At 27.5% G+C, this 20,480-nt stretch overlaps 7 protein-coding genes and 2 non-coding genes across 9 annotated transcripts, besides 13 other annotated features; 4 read left to right on the top strand and 5 right to left on the bottom strand. All coding sequences in view use genetic code 4, as the record gives it.

The window, feature by feature from the left end:
• Positions 1–2,201: 2,201 nt before the first annotated feature.
• On the bottom strand, positions 2,202–12,198 carry cob (apocytochrome b; the record flags this gene model as incomplete). The annotated part of the gene is made up of 6 exons: positions 2,202–2,545; positions 4,391–4,723; positions 6,033–6,085; positions 7,933–7,976; positions 9,280–9,471; positions 11,998–12,198. The coding sequence occupies 6 exons, from the start codon at positions 12,196–12,198 to the stop codon at positions 2,202–2,204; spliced, it is 1,167 nt and encodes a 388-aa protein (XP_062761065.1).
• Positions 2,546–4,390: a mobile genetic element.
• Positions 2,595–2,948, bottom strand: QC763_0116190 (uncharacterized protein; the record flags this gene model as incomplete). The annotated part of the gene is made up of 1 exon: positions 2,595–2,948. The coding sequence occupies one exon, from the start codon at positions 2,946–2,948 to the stop codon at positions 2,595–2,597; it is 354 nt and encodes a 117-aa protein (XP_062761064.1).
• Positions 3,210–4,130: a mobile genetic element.
• Positions 4,724–6,032: a mobile genetic element.
• Positions 5,074–6,030: a mobile genetic element.
• Positions 6,086–7,932: a mobile genetic element.
• Positions 6,173–7,102: a mobile genetic element.
• Positions 7,977–9,279: a mobile genetic element.
• Positions 8,374–9,279: a mobile genetic element.
• Positions 9,472–11,997: a mobile genetic element.
• Positions 10,725–11,255: a mobile genetic element.
• Positions 11,467–11,802: a mobile genetic element.
• Positions 12,199–12,380: 182 nt separating the features above from the next.
• On the bottom strand, positions 12,381–12,452 carry trnV(tac). Its single transcript has one exon. It is a non-coding gene; the product is annotated as a tRNA-Val (tRNA).
• A 984-nt stretch (positions 12,453–13,436) lies between these two features.
• Positions 13,437–13,802, top strand: QC763_0116110 (uncharacterized protein; the record flags this gene model as incomplete). Its single annotated transcript has 1 exon — positions 13,437–13,802. One exon carries the CDS (start codon positions 13,437–13,439, stop codon positions 13,800–13,802), a length of 366 nt encoding a protein of 121 aa, XP_062761063.1.
• Positions 13,803–13,856: 54 nt separating this feature from the next.
• QC763_0116100 (uncharacterized protein) lies at positions 13,857–14,264 on the top strand (the record flags this gene model as incomplete). The annotated part of the gene is made up of 1 exon: positions 13,857–14,264. One exon carries the CDS (start codon positions 13,857–13,859, stop codon positions 14,262–14,264), a length of 408 nt encoding a protein of 135 aa, XP_062761062.1.
• Positions 14,265–14,754: 490 nt separating this feature from the next.
• QC763_0116090 (uncharacterized protein) lies at positions 14,755–15,081 on the top strand (the record flags this gene model as incomplete). The annotated part of the gene is made up of 1 exon: positions 14,755–15,081. One exon carries the CDS (start codon positions 14,755–14,757, stop codon positions 15,079–15,081), a length of 327 nt encoding a protein of 108 aa, XP_062761061.1.
• Positions 15,082–15,487: 406 nt separating this feature from the next.
• On the top strand, positions 15,488–15,997 carry QC763_0116080 (uncharacterized protein; the record flags this gene model as incomplete). The annotated part of the gene is made up of 1 exon: positions 15,488–15,997. The coding sequence occupies one exon, from the start codon at positions 15,488–15,490 to the stop codon at positions 15,995–15,997; it is 510 nt and encodes a 169-aa protein (XP_062761060.1).
• Positions 15,998–16,048: 51 nt separating this feature from the next.
• Positions 16,049–16,119, bottom strand: trnM(cat). Its single transcript has one exon. It is a non-coding gene; the product is annotated as a tRNA-Met (tRNA).
• A 464-nt stretch (positions 16,120–16,583) lies between these two features.
• atp6 (ATP synthase F0 subunit a) lies at positions 16,584–19,082 on the bottom strand (the record flags this gene model as incomplete). The annotated part of the gene is made up of 2 exons: positions 16,584–16,791; positions 18,496–19,082. 2 exons carry the CDS (start codon positions 19,080–19,082, stop codon positions 16,584–16,586), a joined length of 795 nt encoding a protein of 264 aa, XP_062761059.1.
• Positions 16,792–18,495: a mobile genetic element.
• Positions 16,847–17,731: a mobile genetic element.
• Positions 19,083–20,480: the final 1,398 nt, after the last annotated feature.

Here is a 20,480-nt window from a genome sequence, read left to right as displayed (position 1 = left end):
TCTCCGATTTCGATCCGATCTAGCCTACAGATCAGCGTTAATGTATTTTTATAATGTAAACACTTCACTTCTATCTTAGATTTTCTATTTTTTTTTTTAGATTTCAATTAGCTACTACCAGTTTACTTACTAATCACACAGTTAACTTGTTTGATGGAGATGTCTGTATTTATTTTGCAAGGACACAGGTAATCCTTTACTCTTCAATTTACGCATAACACTGCTACATCTCAATCTGCCTCACTTTTCTATAGTTATTCCATAGAATTTTTAAAGATAGTTTACTCTATCTATTGTTTTTATTATAAATTAATTTCTCATTAAATATTTAATTAGCATTTGTTGTTCTTTAGATCACAATAATTTAATAATATGTAAAAATACCTTGATATTTTGTGAGTCCTCTTATGCCCTTATAGTATATATACCATATACACTCTATTAATTATGTGACTTGTAAACATACAATACTTAATTTTTTTAAATTATAATTATTGATTATAATTTTAAATATTAAGTCTTTTTTTTTTTAATTTAAATTTTATATAATTTAATAATTAGAATAAAACATTAATTTTATTAAATGTTTTTATTATATAATTAATATAAAAAATTAAATATAAGATGGGCTTTAACTTAAAATCTTTAATTATTATAGAATAATCAAACTAGTTAGCTACAAAACTAAGGCTTCTCTCTTTTCTTTTAAACGTATAAAAAAAATGATTTCTCCACTTTCTATTAAACCTATTTAAAAGGATTAAATAAATAATGAATTTTATATATATATATTACCATTACTTATTTAGTTTTATTTTTATAGAAATTAGAGTACATGACAAAACCTTTAATTTATCGATATAAAATAAATTAGCGAGCTTGCACCTATTTTGATTAAAAACTAGTTATAATATAACTTATACAAAAATAAATAATTATTACTTATTTACAAAAATAAATTTTATGTTCATGGTCCAAAAATAGTCCTAAGTCTTGCACGGGCTTCCTGTGTAGTCATTTCATTCTTAAGTATTTTCATCTTTACTTCCTGTGCATCACTAGCCTTATATAGCCTATATTTTACCTCGACTTCCGCACTAGAAAATTCGCTTAATATTTCTGGAGTTCTTATCTTACTTTCTTGTAATAAGTAATAATTAAAACCCCATGCATTAACATATGACACATTTACATCATGTGTGGGACTTTTTAAAAAATTAATAGCTTTTGCTATACTAGGGTTAACAAAATATTGCGATTGTAAACTTATTTTTGCATAAAGTCACTCTTTGATCGTAATGCTTACAAACTCTTTTTCTATATTTTATATATTGGGCTTGTTTATTACCACCAAAACATGACTTACTTCTGTTTTAACATCATATTTATAATTTTTCTTTAGTTCATCATATAGTGTTAGTATACCTGCTTTTCGTCTTATTTTATCCCACTCTATTTGTATAAATACTAGCAGTGAATGAGGATCGCCGTATTCTAATGAGGCTCCCTTACGGGTTCTCTATCTTAGTTTTCATTCAACTCAGGTTTTTATTATTTCTAGCTCTAGACCTAAAAATTTTATAATGCTTTTTAGTTGTTTACCGTTTTTACGGGATCACCCTCTTTTATCATCAATTACTTTTACTCCCCGAGGTTTATTTGAGAATTTTCTATGTGGCTTTCCCCTTCTAGAAAACATATTCTATCCTCGGCATATATGACTAGTTTACTTCCAACAAATTTTAAAAGGGTTGGTTAAACTTAGCGTAGATAAGGCGCATGACCTTGCGCCTCTTTGAGGTACTACCGTTGAGCTATAGGGGCAAAAAATAAGGGATAAAAAAAAAATAGCACAGGGGGGGGGAATGAAGAGTTAGTAATGAAATGAAATGAAACGTATAACTCTACACATCTAACCAATTTCTTAACTAACAATAATCCTTAAATTTCCTAATGGGCTTTAAAGTTTTAGCTTAAAAAAAAAGCCTTATCCCGCTTCTCCCATATTCTAATAGCGAATGTTCTTAGGATTAAATAAAAAAAAATTTTTTGATTTTTCTATTTAGTTTTAAATAAATGCAATACCTTTGAGAGTTGACCTATTAACGTTTATTTTTTTTTATCATTTTCATATTTTAAAAATTAATCATTTTCATATAGCCTTTCACGGTTTGCTAAGTACACTTATACTTATTTTTTTTTTATCCCTTACTCATAGTGTTTAAATCAACTAAAGTATTCTCAATTAAACTAATTATAGGTACAATTATTATAAAATGACCGAAATATAGAGCTGTACTTAATTGCCCTAATTCTATAAATGGAGTTTCCACATGACAAGCTCCTAATTTCATCAAGATTAAGAAATTTACTACAAAAACTCAGAAAGCAAACTTACTTAAAGGTCTAAACTGTAAACCTTTTGATCTACCTAAATCTGTTATAGGTAATAGCATTATTGCTAAAATAGCAGCAAACATAGCTATAACACCTAATAATTTATTAGGTATAGATCTTAATATAGCATAGAAAGGTAATAAATCAATGGGTCAATTAAGGTTATACCCCAAAGGGAAACTTATAAAATGACAGCTTTATAATCCTAATTTATATAACATTTCTTTAATAAAATAAGGTTTTACTAAAGTTATTAAAGTATCCATGGATTCTTTAAATATATAAATACGGGGTTTATTATCCCTGTTATAATGTATAGAGCATTTAAGATTAAATTTATCTTGTAGAGTAAACATTAATTTATCGACATCTGTATTAGAGAATCCATAAACGCTTATATGTAAACCGCTACCTTGTTTACTTCCGTCATCCATAATTCAAAAAGCTAAACCACGGGGAGTTAACAATTCTCTTATATTTTCGGGAACTATTTTTTTTCTATTTAAATCATAAAATAATTCTCTATATCCATTAAAACAAGGAAGTTGCATAGTTGTGAATGATATAGCACTGTATCTTTTTTTAGTGCTATTGTCCACTACTAGTCTAAATTGGGGTTTATAGTCATTTGCACAAAAAGGTAAAAAGAAACTAAATACATAATCGAAATATTCTTTATGTTTTATGGCAGTTTGAGCATAAACTAATCTAGAATTAGCAGTTGGTGATCTTCTTACTATGTTAGATATAGATCGTCCTTTGTATAAGGAGACTATAAACTAGTTATATAATATACACAAATATATAATAAATTACTTAGATACTTTTATTATAAGATATTTATCTAAATAAAGCTTTTCTTTTACTATATGTCTACGTAATATTTCTGGATGAACAGCCAAAAACTTAGCCGCTTGAGTAATTGATCTAAATTCAAAACTCTCTCCGTTTAATGTATTAAGTACAATAACAGGATGGGCAGTTTTAGCTATCTGTTCAAGAGAAGTATTAAGTTTAATCAAGTGTTCTTTATGTTCTTGACTAGAATTTAATTTTTTTAAATGTTCTAAGTTTTTAGCTAAAGCTTCTTTTGAACGATTTAAAGCACCAGTTTTTATTTTAGCAATAGCTTCTAAAGTGTGTTTAGCTCCTAATCTTGAACCAGCTATTTTTAAAATATTATATTCAGGATTTAAAAGATCAATATAATATTGCTCTCTTTCTATTAAAACTGAAGCTTCACAATATTCTAAAATTTCTAATGTAAAATTTTCGAAACCATGGGCTAATAAAGCTTTATAGATAATCATAATATCTTTACGATCTAAAAGATAGGAACTATTAAAATAATTTAAAAGTCTCTTTCTTAAATCTAGAGCACTTCCTACGTATCTTTTTCCGTTAATTTTATTTGTTCATAAATAAATACCTGATTTTCCCTTATTTTCATTTAAAATTTTCGCTTTTTCAATTTTGGGGTTATTATAGACAACTTTTAAGCTAGCTATAAATAAATATATAAAAAGTATAGAAAAATCATAACATATTTTTAATCTCTTAACAACTATGCATAAAGCATCATCAATAAATCTTTTTACTTGGGCATCACCAAGTAAAATCCCTATTAATATTTCCTTTACTTCGTCAGGTAATTTTTTTGAAGCTCTTTCAGCAGGAGATAAACGAGTTATTCCTTTGGTTGAACGTGAAGCAAATAATACTGAACTATACATAAAGAATAATATAGGGGATAAATCAATTGATGGTGTGTTAAATTCATAGTATCACTACCATGATCGGACTATCTCTTCAATTAAGGCGCGAGCTCCAAAGCGCCTTTAATTGTCTCGTGCATAGCCTCTGAAGATTCCTTAATTAACTTAGTATATACTAGCTTAATAAAAGGCTTTCTTGCTGATTGTCGTCTTTAATTTTAAATTAAAAAGGGTTCCCAGCAGTTCGCGAAATTTTAGAATGACATTTATTTTACTTTATCATTCAGGCACAATAGCTGCAGGAGTTTGCATAGGATTTGCCATTATATAATTTTCACTATCACCTAAAACATTAGACATAAAGAAAACAAATGAACTTAAAACAAAAATAAAGATGAAAATTGTAATTAAATCTTTAAATAAGTAATAAGGAGCAAATGTTATTCTATCGTAATTACCTGAAATACCTAAAGGGTTACTTGAACCTGCAGTATCGTGAAGTGCAATTAAATGCATTAACACTAAAGCTACTAATATAAAAGGTAATAGATAATGTAAAGCAAAGAATCTATTTAAAGTAGCATTATTAACAGAAAAACCTCCTCAAATGACATAACAATATATATAATATTTAATTTATATTTTACACCCTTAAGGGTTTATTAGACTATATCTTAAACCATCGTATTATTACCTTGGTTTTGGGGGTTTCGTGTTGAGCTTATTGTTAGTATAACTCACTCATTAGTCGTTGAACGTTCTTAATCCTTTTATATATACCTGATTAAACTTCGCTACAAATAATCTAATAAACTGGAGGTATTTATATGTTTATTAAACGTCCTTGTAATTTTCCCCATTTGACTTTAAAATTAATCTTCTTATATGTAGATTAATTTAAGGAGCCCATATTACTTATTAATTCAGGTTTTGGTGTAAGAGTATTTATAAGATTGATCTATTACTCAGGATAATTTAAACTACTATAACGTGAACTTTCACGCAAATTATTTAATCAATTAACGTATTGTATATATTTTAATCCTATTAAAGGATGTAAACCTGAAAATGAAAAGAAATTTATAACTTTTTGTATATCAGATTTAGAACTAACACCAAATTGACTATAATTATTGGTTGTATCTATTTTTCTATTTGTATCGAATATTAATTTAAAAGCCTCGAATAAATTAGAATGTATTCTTTGTTTTAATTGAAAACAACCATCATTATTACTTTTAATAAAAAAAGAACCCTCTGAACATGTAAATCCTACAATTCAATTTTTAAAAAAATGTAATAATGTATAATCAAGTGGATTATTAGGAATTTCAAAAATAGTTGGTATGTTATCTACATTAGGTATTTCATTATACAATTTAATATCATTTTTTAATATATACATAGCCAAATTAAATTGATCTACTCTAGTATTAGTTAAGAAAAATATGTTATTATATAAAAGTAATGGAAACAATACTTCTTGTAGATCAGTTTTATTAATAACTAATTTGCAAGCAGGGCTTCTCAAATCCTTATAAATATCTATCTTACCTAATTTTAAAACAGAATGAATATATTCTAAAATAGAAAGATCTTCTAAATGTAGTGATATAACTAATTTCATAGTTATAAACCCTTTTGGTGTTTTACTTATTTGAATATATCCGTCCCCATCTATTAATCCAACTAAAAAGGCTAAAAAAGACGAAGGAATTGAAATATATTCTTTTTTATCCAATCTTAAAGTTTTATTTCCTTTTTTTAAAGCATTCTTATGAACAACTCCTATTGTAGGTAAGGAAGCTTTGGTATCCGAAACATTTAAATGTAACGAAGCCATATACTTGTTAACAGCTACAGCTGAAAATAAAATAACAACACCAAAACATAAATTAATAATTATTATAATAATTTTTGACTCAACAATATCTTGTCCGATTCATGGTATAGCACTAACAAGGTTAGTAATACAGATATAACCTATTATAATTAAGTGGTTGTTAAAAATTGAACGAAATTTAAGGGCTGCATAAACTAAAGCTCGAGTTTGTATTTTTTTAGAGCTTGCGCCTACCTGATTCCTCCGGGGTTAGGAAAGAAGAGTAGACTTTTATTCTTTTTATATGCTGGGCTACAATTAGACCTTCTTTGGTTTTTACTGGTTCACCATCATTTAATCTTTTGGTTATAGTATAATTACTAACATGTAGGAATTTAGCACATGAAATTCCACTTGTAAAGTAATGGACAGAACCGTTTATAAGGTAAACTTTTATAATATAGGTAGATCTTATATATTTTCCTTCAGATATTATTCTCGCTCTACCTTCAGAATCTATGTATATAAGAGAATCTGATTTAATTAAAATATTTAATTCTAACTTAGTAGCTTCGTCTAATATTAAAGGGTTAGGGTTAGTAGATAATCTATTATTATTCATACTATCACCCAATTTAATTATTAGTTCTTTACCTTTACTAGTCAAGTATTTACCTTCTAATATTAATAACGCTATTATCTTAAAATCTAAATAATCCTGATATTTTTTAGTTCTGAATTCTAAAGTATCTAGATAAGGAATCAGTATATTGCATATAAAATCAATTTGAGAGATTTCTAATATAGAGATAGGTCTTTGACCACTTTTAACTTTTTTATCATTAATACTAATTAATTTAGTTGTACTACCTAGTATATAAGAATGCTCATCCAATAAACCTAAAATAAATTCACGTATTTTTTCTAAAACTAGTCTATTAGCCGTAGTAGTAACTAGCGAAACACGAGCAGTAATATCATGCTTATTTAAGTAAAATGACCCATCTCCCTCTAGTAGACCTAGAAGATAGTTACCTGTAATTAATATACTATGATCCTTAGGTAAAACAAAATCAACTCTTTTACTATTCATACCTTCTTTTAATTTTATAATTTTTAAATTAATTTCTTGTAAATCTAATCCACTGGATTTACGATTTCTAAACATAAAAAAGGCTTTTTTAAAATAAAGATAATCCAAGTACTTGGTAGTATTTAATGTAAATTTATCAAATAAAGGTATTAATATTGTCTCAATATCATTTAATTGAGAAATTGTAAATGTTAAAACATCTCTCTCAGCGTTTAATCTACCACATCCTAATGTATTTTTTATATACTCTAAAACTTTTTGATCGTCTTTATGTAAACTGATTCTAAATACAAACTCAAAACCCGACACTTCCCCCTTTTCGTTCTTTCTTGTTCTAATTAAAAAGTTAGACTCTGCTTCACAAAGACCTACGAACCATTCTATAAATTTTGTATTTAAGAATAACTCGGGTAATTCTTTATCGACACCAGATAATAAAACATTAGTCTCATTACTTACACTATTATCTTTTACCCTATCAAAGGTAGATACAAGGTAATAAGATAAATTTAAATAAATTTGAGAGTAATATAATAATACTAGTGATATTAAAAAAGTAATACATTAATCTTTATTCCAGCGCAGCACAACCCAGTATGAATAATTTATTAACCTTAAATAAGGTCTAGACTTACGAACATACTGAAATATTTACTGATATTAAAAATAAGAAGGAGACGCGACCCTCCTTACACTAAATTTATTTAATGTATTGGACTATCTCTTAATTTACTTAATCCACACAACAAGTGTGTTATTATGTTAAAAAAGTTAAATGTACCACGTATAGTCTCTGAAGGTAATAATCTTATAGATTATCTTCCCTGCTGATTGTCTGCAGCACCAAGACTGCAGAATTTCCAGCAATTAGTGGTATTTTACTACAGCTATTACTTCGCTATTTAACCGTAGCACCTCATAAGGACATTTGCCCGTAAGGCAGAACATACAAACTTACTTATTATAAAGATAATAAGCTAGAATAACTTTAAATTCGTATATTCTATTAGTTGAAGAGCTTGCTGCACCTAACCAAAAGTTTCGACTATGCATTAAGCAGCATTTCAGCCACCCATTAGTGACCCAGTCTGTCGCGATCATTTATATAACCGACGATCTTGAAGTTTAAACTTCTTTGATCGTTTTCACTAACATTGCCAAATAATCATAAAGACTATTCTATATCCCTGTCGGGATATACCACTTTAATCTTTTTTTTTCTATAAAGATTACAAAAAGATTGTTACTCATGGAACTATAATTTAATATAAAAATAAAGTATAATAAAGAGCTTTAGCGGTTTCACTATCCAAAGGATAGCGCAGCCTTGATAATAAAATAACTATTTACTTGAAATCTTTTACTATTCATTGTCTTTTTACTAATCTTTTTTCTGTTTTTAATGCTCTTCTAATAGTTTTTTCGTCACAGTTTATAGATTTAGCTGCATCTAAAATAGTAGAATATTCACCGTAAACAGTTCCATTTAAATTATACAACACAACAGGTCTTGTATTAGTTATACACTTTTGTTTAGTTACATCAGACATAGAAGGTCTATTTAAAGCCTTTTCTCTTATTTTTTCTATGGTTTCAGGAGAAAGCTTTTTATCTTTGTTTAGATTACCGATTCTTTCACGTCTAGCGTCACTATAAATATCTTTCATCTTTTGACGATCAATCTCAGTGTGTTTGTAACCAAAACTAGAACCTGCTTCTGTCAAAATATTATAATTAGGTACTAACAATTTTAAATATTTATCTTCTAAATCCAATAATTCTTTGTTATTTTCCTTAGTAACAATATTAGGATATAAATCTAATACAATAAAAGCAAAATTTATTAAATCATATTTTTTTATTGCTAATTTAACTATTTTGCTTCCTCTGAAATAAATAACATGATTACTGAATCTAGCGTAAAATCTATTAGTCGACGCAGAACCTATATAATAGTCTTTAGTTACTTTATTAACTATCATATATATACCGCTTAAACCTCTAGTATCGTTTAAAATTTGTTTTCTAGTATCTTCTAAATTTAAATTTTCATAAACATATACAGGGTTTAAACCTAATTCTTGAATAATTGTTTTTAGTCTTTCAGAAATTTCAATATTATCTTTTGGACGGCCTGTACAACATCCTCTTTTAACTATGCTTTTATTAAACAGTCTATGATTGTTTATTTTATTATGCTTTATTATATTTTCTTTATTACTTATATTAAACCATTTTGGGCTATATTCATAACCCAGGAAAGCAGTTACAATCATAACTATAAGTATAACTGTACCTATAGCTCAAACTAATGTTCTAGGAGCTCTATATGATCCATAATACATTCCTCTTCCTATATGTAAATATACTAAGAAAAAGAAAGCTGAAGCTGTGTTACTGTGTAAATAACGTACTAATCATCCATTATTTACATCTCTCATAATCGTATACAGATGAAATCTATCTACTATAAGCTAACACCTAGACGCACTATCTATGGGATTAGAGGAAAAAATATATTTATTTTTATATAATCTATTTGTATCTATATAGCGATTACAAGTATTACTACTAGGATTTAATTAACCTAAATTAATTTTATCCTTTTTATTATTTATTTACTTTAGAAGTAAAAATATAACGATTTTTAAATAATTTAGAATTATTTAAATATTTTTTGATAGATACTTCTGCAATATGCAATTCTCTAGCTGCGGCACGTAGTGAAGAAAATTCAGTCAAAGTCTTTTTCTCCAGATCATTAACAACAAAACTAATAGCTCTTTTAGCATTAAGTTTAGAAATATGTGATCTAATTTTAGCTAAATGTTCTGGATTTAAACTTCTAGGACCTCTCATTTTTTCTTTATCTTCCTCAGTATGTTTATAACCAAGAGGTGAACCCGCAATTTTTAAAATGTTATATTCCGGTTTCAATAAATCTAAATAATATTGTTCTCTAATTAAAACATCTTCTTTATTACAATACTCTAAAATTTCAAAAGTAAAAGAGGAGTAACCTCTTTTAAGTAGAGCTTTACATATTAAACTAAATTTAGATTGTTGAGTAATATGTGCTAAACTATAATATCTATAAAGACGTTTAGATAAATCAACACTACTTCCCACATAGCATTTACCGTTATTGTTATTAATTCAACGGTAAATACCAGCTTTACCCTTAACTTCTTTAATAATTACCTCTTTTGCAGTATCTGCGTTAGAATAAGATAATAAAGGAATTATAATAAATAATATGAAACCGTACACGTAAATAACTATAATAATTGAAAATGAAATATTTATCTACTATATCTCTAGATAAAAAATAAAAAAGGAAGGGCGGCTTTAATTTAAGTAAGCGACCCACTTCCTTAATATTTTAGACGTCGACAATCTAGGTTATTAGAGTATATTTGTCTTTATTAAGTTTATTAGTATCAAAGATTTAGTGTTTTAAAGAAGGGAAGGGGTACTTCACTATACCAAGTAAATTAAAATGTGCTGCACTATACGAAGTAAAAGGAGATCCTTCTATTAAACCTTCATTTGTATAAATATATACAGTTTTAGGCTTTTCAGATCTATTAGCTATACTAAACTTACGTACATTTTCAGTGTGCGGTATATCTAACTCTATATCAAAAGGAGAATCTTTTTTTTATAATATCTTCAAACTTTTTGCTAATATTATTAATTATTTCCTTAACATTCTCACTCGACACAGTTGCATTATATCTTTTATTAAGAATTTCTGATATTTCCACCCAAGAATGGGTTGATTTTTACCCTCAAGTGTATAATAATATCCTCGAATTTTCAATATTAAAGCCATTCTTCATAATTTAAAATCTTCGAATTTACGACTATAAAATTTAGATTCATCCAATAAAGGTAAAATATAATAATATAGAGCATCTATATTACTCACTACCAAAAATACTACACTTGTTTTAGCATTAATTGCACTTGTAACATTTAAAGGTAATATTTTATTAATTTGAGTATGAAAGTATTTAGTATTGTTGGATAAAGCAATTAAATAATCAGTTATTCCATTTAAACATTCCTGACTTGTATTTTTTTGAGCTACTTGTAAATACAATGATGATCCTGTTTTAATACCAAAAGTTCCTTCACCCTCCATAAAACCTATAAATCAGTTAGGGTCTATTATAATTTGAGATTTTGTTATATCATACGTAAATATTTCTCTTTTAGAATTCATACCATTTTTTAAGCATAATATTTTTTCTAAATTAGTGGGAGATATAATTTTTTCTTTAGTTCTAATTAGCAAAGCTTCATAAAAATCTTGGAAATCTAGTTTTTTACTAGTATGTAAGGGGTAATTATTAAATATAGAACATATTGTATTAATACCTGAAATATCTTCTACAATGAAAGAACAGCGACTTCTAACTTCTTCTACGGTTATTCTACCTATGTTTAAATTTGTGCTTCGCCTGAATAACTTGAAGAACTTTTAGATCATCTATATGTAGGCGCAAGCTCCTAATTTTAAATCTTAATTTGACATAATTACGATCTATGCTTATTAAAAAATTACCCTCAGCATCAGTAAACCCACTAAACCAATGTAAAAATTCGTTATTTTTATTTACACTATTGTTATTATTAAAAGATTCATTTTGTGTATCCCGTACTGTTATACTAGAAAATTTACGTAATCCCATTTTATTTTTAATACCTGATACGAAAATAAATGATAATAAAGTTATGCCTACATCATTTAGGCATAGATAGGTAATCATTCTTGTTTTACTTTACAGTAAAATTTGGACTATATCATCACCTTTATAGGTGTCAAGTGTGTAGTCTCTGAAGATGATAATCGACATTTAGGGTATCCCTATGCCGATCAACTTACCTGCTGATTGTCCCCTGATAATCAGGGGGGGGGGTTTTCAGCAATTTAACCCGATTTAAAGAGCACATTACGAGTACATATGCTCTATAGAATTAAAAGCTTCTAATACATTAGGACTATAATGCATGGCTAAAGTTACACCTGTTATAATTTGTATAACTAAACAAAGTAATAATAAAGAACCAAAATTTCATAAATAACTTATGTTACTTGGTTGTGACGCATCAATAAGGTAGGAATTAACTAATTTCAATAAAGGATGGCTTTTTAATATTCTCATGGGTGTGTAAAAAAAAAATAAATTTAAATTGAAAAAAAATAATAAAGATAATTAAACCAAACCAAGCATCCTACTATAAACTACACAAAACTTTATAATATATATCAATATATTTAGAGAACGCACCTAAATTTAATCATGTTTAGGTGCGAGCTATAAATATAGAGCTCGCACCTGCCTTATAAGAAATAGGAGATTCGAACTCATAGCCTTCCGTGTGTAAAACGGTTGCTCTACCATTGAGCTAATTTCTTTTAAGTTACGATAAAAAAGTAGATTTTTTAATATTCTAAGATTTCTATAAAATTTTAATACTATTAAAATTTATATAATAATTTAACAGGATATAGGAATAAATAAAACAAGAATGGAGCATATGTGTCCACACTACCCTGTACCTCCTATTGCATAATTAAGAGGAATAACTAGCCATTTAATAACAATAGTCTCCTTCCTTTAAATCTATAGAGCTCGCTAATATTATATATTAAAGCGAGAAGAGTAGGATTTCAACTTGTAATTTGGGACATATATAGAGAGTAGTATATCATCTCTAAAGATCCAATTTTTGAATTTTTCTCTAAAGCAGTAGAAAATTGAAAATCATGGATTTTAGCTTTGTATACCCTCACAAATTTTTTAAAAATTTGTGGTTATTTTCTGATAAAAACAACCCCTAATAAATATTTAGTGTATAATACCCAAGTACTTATATACTAAATCCAAATCTAAAAAAAAAGGTTCGTATTTATACGTAAATACTCTCGCAGTACCTTATGAAAGGTACACTTTTAGTTTCATTAGATAATTAAAATTTACTTAAAGTGGACTACATATATTCCGTATGTAATTTTTCATAAAAATAATATTTAATCGCTGACCCTTCGATTTCAGATTAAGTACCATAGTTTTTTTTTAAGGGTGTGAGCTCTAAAAAAAACTATTTGTACCACTTGCCTCACCAAGGGCTTAACTGATTTTGTCTAAAAGGTATAAATTTATACAAAAATAAAAATAGAGGGGTTTGAAAACATTCACCACTATTGCGTGGTCCTTCAATATTACATCTAATCACAATACAAAGACGTGGTATTACCCATAATAACTTATTCAATTTTTCTTTTGGTCGTACATGCTTAAACTTAAGCAATGGTTTTAGAGCTTTTTCTCTTTCACTTCTTCTTTCGTGTGGTGCAACATCAATAACTTATAGATTATATAGTACAAATGTTGAGGATATGAATGGTAAAAATCTAAAAAAAAGTTTTAAAGCTAATACTTTTATATTTAAAAACTTAACTAGTGTTCTTCTTAATCACCCTATTAATGAAGAAACACAAATGATGTTAGAAGAATTATTATCTTCATTTGCTTACACTGGTTTTAAAGAAAAACTAAAATCAAAAAACCTTGGAATTATAGACTATTCTGTTTTTAACCCTAAATTAGCTGAGATATTTATTAAAGTCAAACCTACTTTAATTACTACAATTAATAATTTTCATAATGATTATCCTAATCATTTTATGACTAAACTTAAAAAAAAAAGAAAAAAATGATGAATATTATCTTATCATTCTAAAAAGGTTAGACAACTCAAATAACACTTCAACTGTAGCTTTTGAAATGGGAGAATAACTAGTAAATAACTTTTTTATATGGAATTTATTAATACTAAAATTAAATTAAGTCTAGAGGAACAAAAGTATTACTATTTATCTAGTTGAATTTGGGATAATAAGGATTTAGTAGAAAAACTTTTAAATAATATATTTCAATTTTCATTAGGACAAAAAATATCAATTTTTACAAAAGAGGCGGATTTATTAGAAATGGAAACTATAACATTAGGATATAAAGAAAAATCAATTGTTTGAAAACCTACTAACAAGGTTTTAAAGGTATTACCTAAAATTGGGTCAGTACTTGTTTTACCAAAAAGAATTCCTATGATAGTAAAGCCTAAACCTTATACAAATAGAGTAAATGGAGGTTATTTAATTAATGATGTACGTTTTAATATGGATATTGTAAAACAAAAGTGAAATGTTCGTGAGAGAAGTTAAATCCTAGATATTAATATAATATATGATATAGTAAATAATTTAAGTTCGGTATAATATAAAATTAACACAGAGGTCTTAGATTTTATTGAATTATATGATAGTGATTATTTCGAAAAAGAATTGATAGATTCTAGTTATATTCATACTTTACTCGAAAAATCTAAGTTAACTAAAAAAGAAAAGGTATAATTAGATAGTTAGAGCTTGCGCCTTAAGTAAAAAAGAACTTCAAGAAAATATACTAGGATTAGCTGAAATATTTAGAAATGTACCTGAATTTTTTTATACCTGTTAATGCGGATTTTAGAGGTAGAATAAACTGTCTTCCAGAATATTTACATTATCAATCAAAAGATTTAGCTAAAGCTTTATTATTGTTTAGTAAACTTGATAAAATGTCTAAAAAAAATATTACCGCCTTAAATTATTTAAAAATATATGGAAGATCTAGCTTTGGTTTAGATAAATTACCAGCAAATGATAGAATAAAATGAGTAGGGCGCAAGCTCCAAATATAAATAATATAAAAAATTATGGTAATGGTATATTGATTAAACAAGCTAAAAATAAAAAATTTTTTTTAGCTTTTTGTATAGAGTATAATAGATACTTAAAATGCCTAGATAATCATGATATTAGTTGATTTGAGACATATCTACCTATCCAAATGGATGCTACATGTAATGGATTTCAGCATTTATCTTTATTAAGTTTAGACTCAAAATTAGGTCAAGAATTAAATTTAAATGAATCTACTTGGGATGATAAACCTAAAGATTTTTATTCATTCGTAGTTTTTGTTTTATCGATTATTTAAAAACAGAGCTTTCAGAAAATAAAAATTTAGAGCTTGCGCCTTCTAGAAGAGAGATTCGTATATTAAATTAATTGATATGAAGATTATTAGGGATATTATTAAAAAAGCTATTATGACAATACCCTATAATGCTAGTAGCTTCTCTCTTATTAACTATATAAAAGATGGATTTGTATTAGATGATAGTACAGAATAATGGTTTATCTATAAAGCTAATCCTAGTATACGTCTAAAACGTAGAGATTTTACGATATTGGGTAAAGGGTTAAGAAAAGTACTATACGAAAGATTTCATAAATTAGAACTTTTAGTTCAGTATTTAAACCAAGTAGCTAAAGTTTGTACTTTATTAGAGATTCTCATCATATGGACATTACCATCAGGTTTAGTTGTAAAACAAAGCTATATGATACGTGATGAGGTAAGGATAAAACCTTTCAACCATTCTAATAAGAAATTCTCTCTGAGAGTTCTAAATAAAGCTAAATTCAATTCAGATAAACAAGTTACAGCTTTTATGCCTAATTTAGTGCACTCATTAGATGCAGCTTCTCTAGCTTTATTATTAGACTTTTATTTTAAAGAATCAACTGATGTTAAAAATATATACACAACCCATGATTGTTTAGCTATACCAGCTAATAAAATGGAATGTCTTGTTAATCTATTAAAATTAACTTATGTTAAAATATACTCTGATGATAAATACCTATTGAAATTATATGAGGATATAAGGAAAAATATCCGTACTACTCAAAATAAGGGTTGTTTTAATGAAGAAACATTAGAAATATTTTCCGACAATTTTCGTGATCCTATAAATTTTCCCGATGTAAAAAAAGTATTAGGTTCAGTACCTTCTGATTTTGATTTTAAAGTATTAGATAAAAGTAGTTACTGTGGGCACTATATGTAAAGCTCGACATAGGACGCAAATTCATATGCCTAGCCCTACAAAATAAGTAGTAACCTGGGGAGAAAATCGAATTCTCATCTTTAACGTATGAAATTAAGGTTTTACCTTTAAACTACCCGGGCTTAGTTTTTATTATATATATATAAACTCTGTATTACCATTTTTATACAGAGTTTATAATAAAAAAATTTTTTTTATAGCGTAAGCAGACGACTTCGTAAGTATGCAAGCCAACTAAAACTTGGAATAGGAGGAGCTTGTGCCTTTAATTTACTTAATTAAAAATAACAAACGGCCTATACGCATGATCCTTATTTGCCATAACTACTTACACCTATTTGTATACTATGGGTGCGCAAGCTATGCAAGCACTAAAGAAAATAAAGAAATAAGAAGGCAATACTTAGGTATAATCAAATTGGTATACCCAAGTATGTGTTAATGCGCACATATATAAATAATACAGGAGGTAATAAACTAAAACATTTCAGGTAAAAACAAAAATTATAAAGTTTTAAAGCTACGGGTGCGCAAGCTATGCAAACTCTAAAAAAAAAAAACTAAAAAACTTTTGCCGCATTTTATTTTAATGTAGATCAAGTGCGTCTTTTATATATCCACTTGTTAATACTACAAAAACTTGAGCCTGTATAAAGGCAATACCTAACTCTAATCCAGAAAAAGCAATAATGAAGGCTAAAGGAATTAAACCCAGGAAAAAGAATATAATACCCGATGTCATTATATTATAAGTAAAACCTGCTAAAATATGTAACAGCATATGACCTGAAAGTCGTTCAACAAATTCATCCTTATATTAGGCTATTTATTAACACACACCACAGTATTCTAGTCTACTAATTTGAATAAATATTTTCCTTTAAAAGGTTTACTTCTATTTTCTTTTAAGTATAAAGATAAACTGGGCTGACGATAACCTAATGCTTTCGCAGCAGCAGAAATAGAAGAATATACTGTAACTTCTTTAGTGTCAACGTTAGTAACCTCTACTTTCATAGAGGTTTTCTGAACCTTTTTGTGAATTAAATTTCTACTTTCCTCATCTGAGTTTAAGTTTAATTTAAAAGTATATCTACCTAAAACGGGTTTATTTTGTTTCAAGTAAATGTAATGTTCAATATATCTCTTATCTATATCTAAAGCTCGAGCCGCAGCTCTAATGGCATGATAAGTAGTAGTAGTATTTGTTTCCAAATCAGTTACCTCAACTTCGATACCACTAGATTGACCTTTAGATAATTTAGTTAAAAATTCCGGAGATTTGAATGTCTTAGATGCGGCTATACGCATACTCTCTATTGTAGCTTCAGAATGTCTTCATCCAGATCCTCGAGAAGGGCTTCCGGGTATTTTTAATATATTATACTCGGGGGAGTATACTTCAAAAAAGTGTTTTTCTCTAGACATTAGACTATCCTTATCGCAAATTTCTAAGATAGTTAAAGTAAAATTAGTGTAGCCATACTTTAATAATGCTACGTTAATAGGCATACTTTTTTCGTTTAGTATTCTGTTTATATTGTAATACTCCGAAAGCCTACGTCTTAAATCCACAGAACTCCCTACATATTTCTTACCATTCAATTTGTTAGTTCACATATAAATTCCAGATTTACCTTTAACATATTTAAGAATATTTAGTTTATCTATGTCCGCATCAGAGAAAATAGCTAGAGCGGAAGAGGAATTGTCACTTTTTGAAGTTGAAAACATCCTTACGCCAATAGGTCTGGAACAATTCGTAGAGAAGGTATAATTTTTATATTGAAAAATTATGCTACGCGATCTCACATTATATACGTGAAAATAATCTGATAAGACAGATCTCTTAGTTGAATTTTTAACCAAAGATAATATAAGTCGTTCACAACTTTATCCTTTCTTTAAAGGTATATATAAACTTTGTCCCCCCTATATAGAGGTATTTATATACTTTATCCTTTCTGTAAAGTGTCACAGTATAGACTTTTCATGGTGACTACGGAGAAAATAATCGAAAGATTATATAAATCTACACACGATAGTGTAGTTATTTTCTTTCTTTATTTTCCGAGCTTGCGCCTCAATTCTTTATTATTATTCTTGTAGGTGGCGAAGCCCCTAGAGGGAATAAAACAAAGGGGGTTAAATATTATAAAATAAGGATAGGCTATTGTGATATCTTTAATCTTAGGTTACTTAGTTTCTCCTAAGAACCAGCTTTCCTGGCGACTAGAGTACACCTTACCATTAGTTTAAACTAATGGAAGAACCGTCTACTCGTTGCTCTTTTACAATAATCTTTTAAAATATTACTGATTTAGATCCACGATCACCCATTTCTATTACTAGAATCTCTAATTATATTACTATACCCTCAATCATTAATGAGGCCAGGTAAGAAGTTTCCCTCTTATCTTTAGTTATTAGAGCTTTAGGGCTTCCCTGGAGTTTGGCTCTTTAACACAACAAAATGAGGCACCTAATCTCATTTTTTTATGTTTGCAGCTAATCTAAGACCTAAAGATATATTTCTCGCAAGGTATGAGATAAACTCTATTAATACTAATAAAGGAAGTAATCCTAGAGGACAACCAGCTGGTACTAATAAAGAAAAAAATTCTAATCCATGTTTTTGGAACCCTAAAATAGTTGCACCTAAAACTATAGTAAAACTAAGAGCAAATGTTAAAACAAAATGGCTTGTAGAAGCAAAGCTATATGGTACCATCCCAATTAAATTATTTATTAAAATAAATATAAATAAAGCATAAATAAAAGGAAAATATATTTGACCATTTTTAGGATTTATTTGATTTACTACGATACTATGAAGAGTTGCATATAAAGATTCTTGACTTATGGATCAGCTATTACCAATTAATTTATTGTAATTTGTACTTAATAAATTTATAATTAATAAAAAAAAAGCCCCCATTGTTAAATAAAACCCTATATTAGTGATAGAAATATGTAAATTCCCTAAAATAGGAGTATCAATGCTTATTAGATCTTTTATTTCAAATTGAGTTAGAGGACTACTATTATATCTTCAAAAATTAACAGTATTAAATAAAGTATTCATATATCTTTTTTATGTAAATTTAATTTAAAAACCTGATCTATCTATTCTAATATAAGTTTATTATAACAAGCTCCAAAAAATGTCATGAGTGGAGCTTGCGCCTACAATAATGTACTTGGAGGCGCAAGCTCCACTCAGCAGTTCGCTTTTAAGCCAGTGCTTAAAATATTTAGCTTAAATATAAAGCTTGCGCCTTAAATAAAAAAAAGCACAACATATCACTAATTAAGTATAGCAGCCGTCTATGTAGCAGTAGTATGCAAACATATGAGCTCGCGCCTTATTAAATATATTTATATAAATTTAAAGCTTGCGCCTTCCAGAAAGATCCTAGGATCTTTATGTAATTTTTTTATTAATATGGATTAATTTAAACTAAATGTTGTAAATATATTTCTACAAAAAAGGGGTATTTAGAAACTTGTAAGTTAGCAATTTAGAATTAATTATTTAATATAATATTATTTACCGATCGCTCATTCCTTTAATTTTTCTCCATATTATTCCAAATTTTTATCTTTTTAATATATTTTACCCTAAGTTAACTTTTCTAAAAAATCACTATATTTCTTATTATATTTAGCCGTGTCGCAGACCATGACCAAATGGGCATTCCTGCCTTTAGTCGATTTCGCATTTCTACATATAGCGCCCCCAGCCTAGTATGGTGCAAGTTCTGCTTGCGTCTGGTAAGTAGGTAGATTTATAGTCATGCTGACTTCGTACACAATACTCATCGACCTAAAATGAATAAAGTAAGCCAAACGACATACAATATATATAAATATTATTTAAAATATTTATGTTTTATATTGGGGTCAATATTTTTTAATTCATTTATAATTTTATTCCCCATATCTTTTTGTTGATCTTTTAAAAGATCAACTAATTTAATATAATCCTTGAATAATTCTTTAGATCTAGGATCATAAACACAATTTGGATCATTATTATTGACCTCAGATATATGTTTTCTAAATTTTAGAGATTGATTATCATATAACTCTAAAGATTTTTTTATATCCTCCAATAAATTATTTAACCTTTCTATATCAGAAGGATTTGTAGTATTAGATGGCATTTCAACCGACATAGATGATAGCCCTCTTTTTTCTAATAAATTATTAGGTACCGGTTTTACAATTTTACCGGTGTATTTAGGAACATTTTCAGGTAAATTTGGGATTGCTTTTTCTACCTCTTTTGGTTTAGAAGATTTACTAGCAAACTCATAAACATGACTTAACGGGTTAGAATCTGAATCAGTACCACCCATCTTTAGAGTATTTCTATCTATTATATTAGCTATAATTTCTGAAATATAATCTATGAAAGATATTAATGTACTTATCTCCATATTTTTAATAGAGATAAAACCTAAGATTACTATTCTAAAAT

This window comes from Podospora pseudopauciseta, mitochondrion (assembly GCF_035222475.1).
Source record: "Podospora pseudopauciseta strain CBS 411.78 mitochondrion, complete sequence, whole genome shotgun sequence".
Lineage (NCBI taxonomy): Eukaryota > Fungi > Ascomycota > Sordariomycetes > Sordariales > Podosporaceae > Podospora > Podospora pseudopauciseta.
This window is presented reverse-complemented; position numbering and strand designations above follow the sequence as displayed.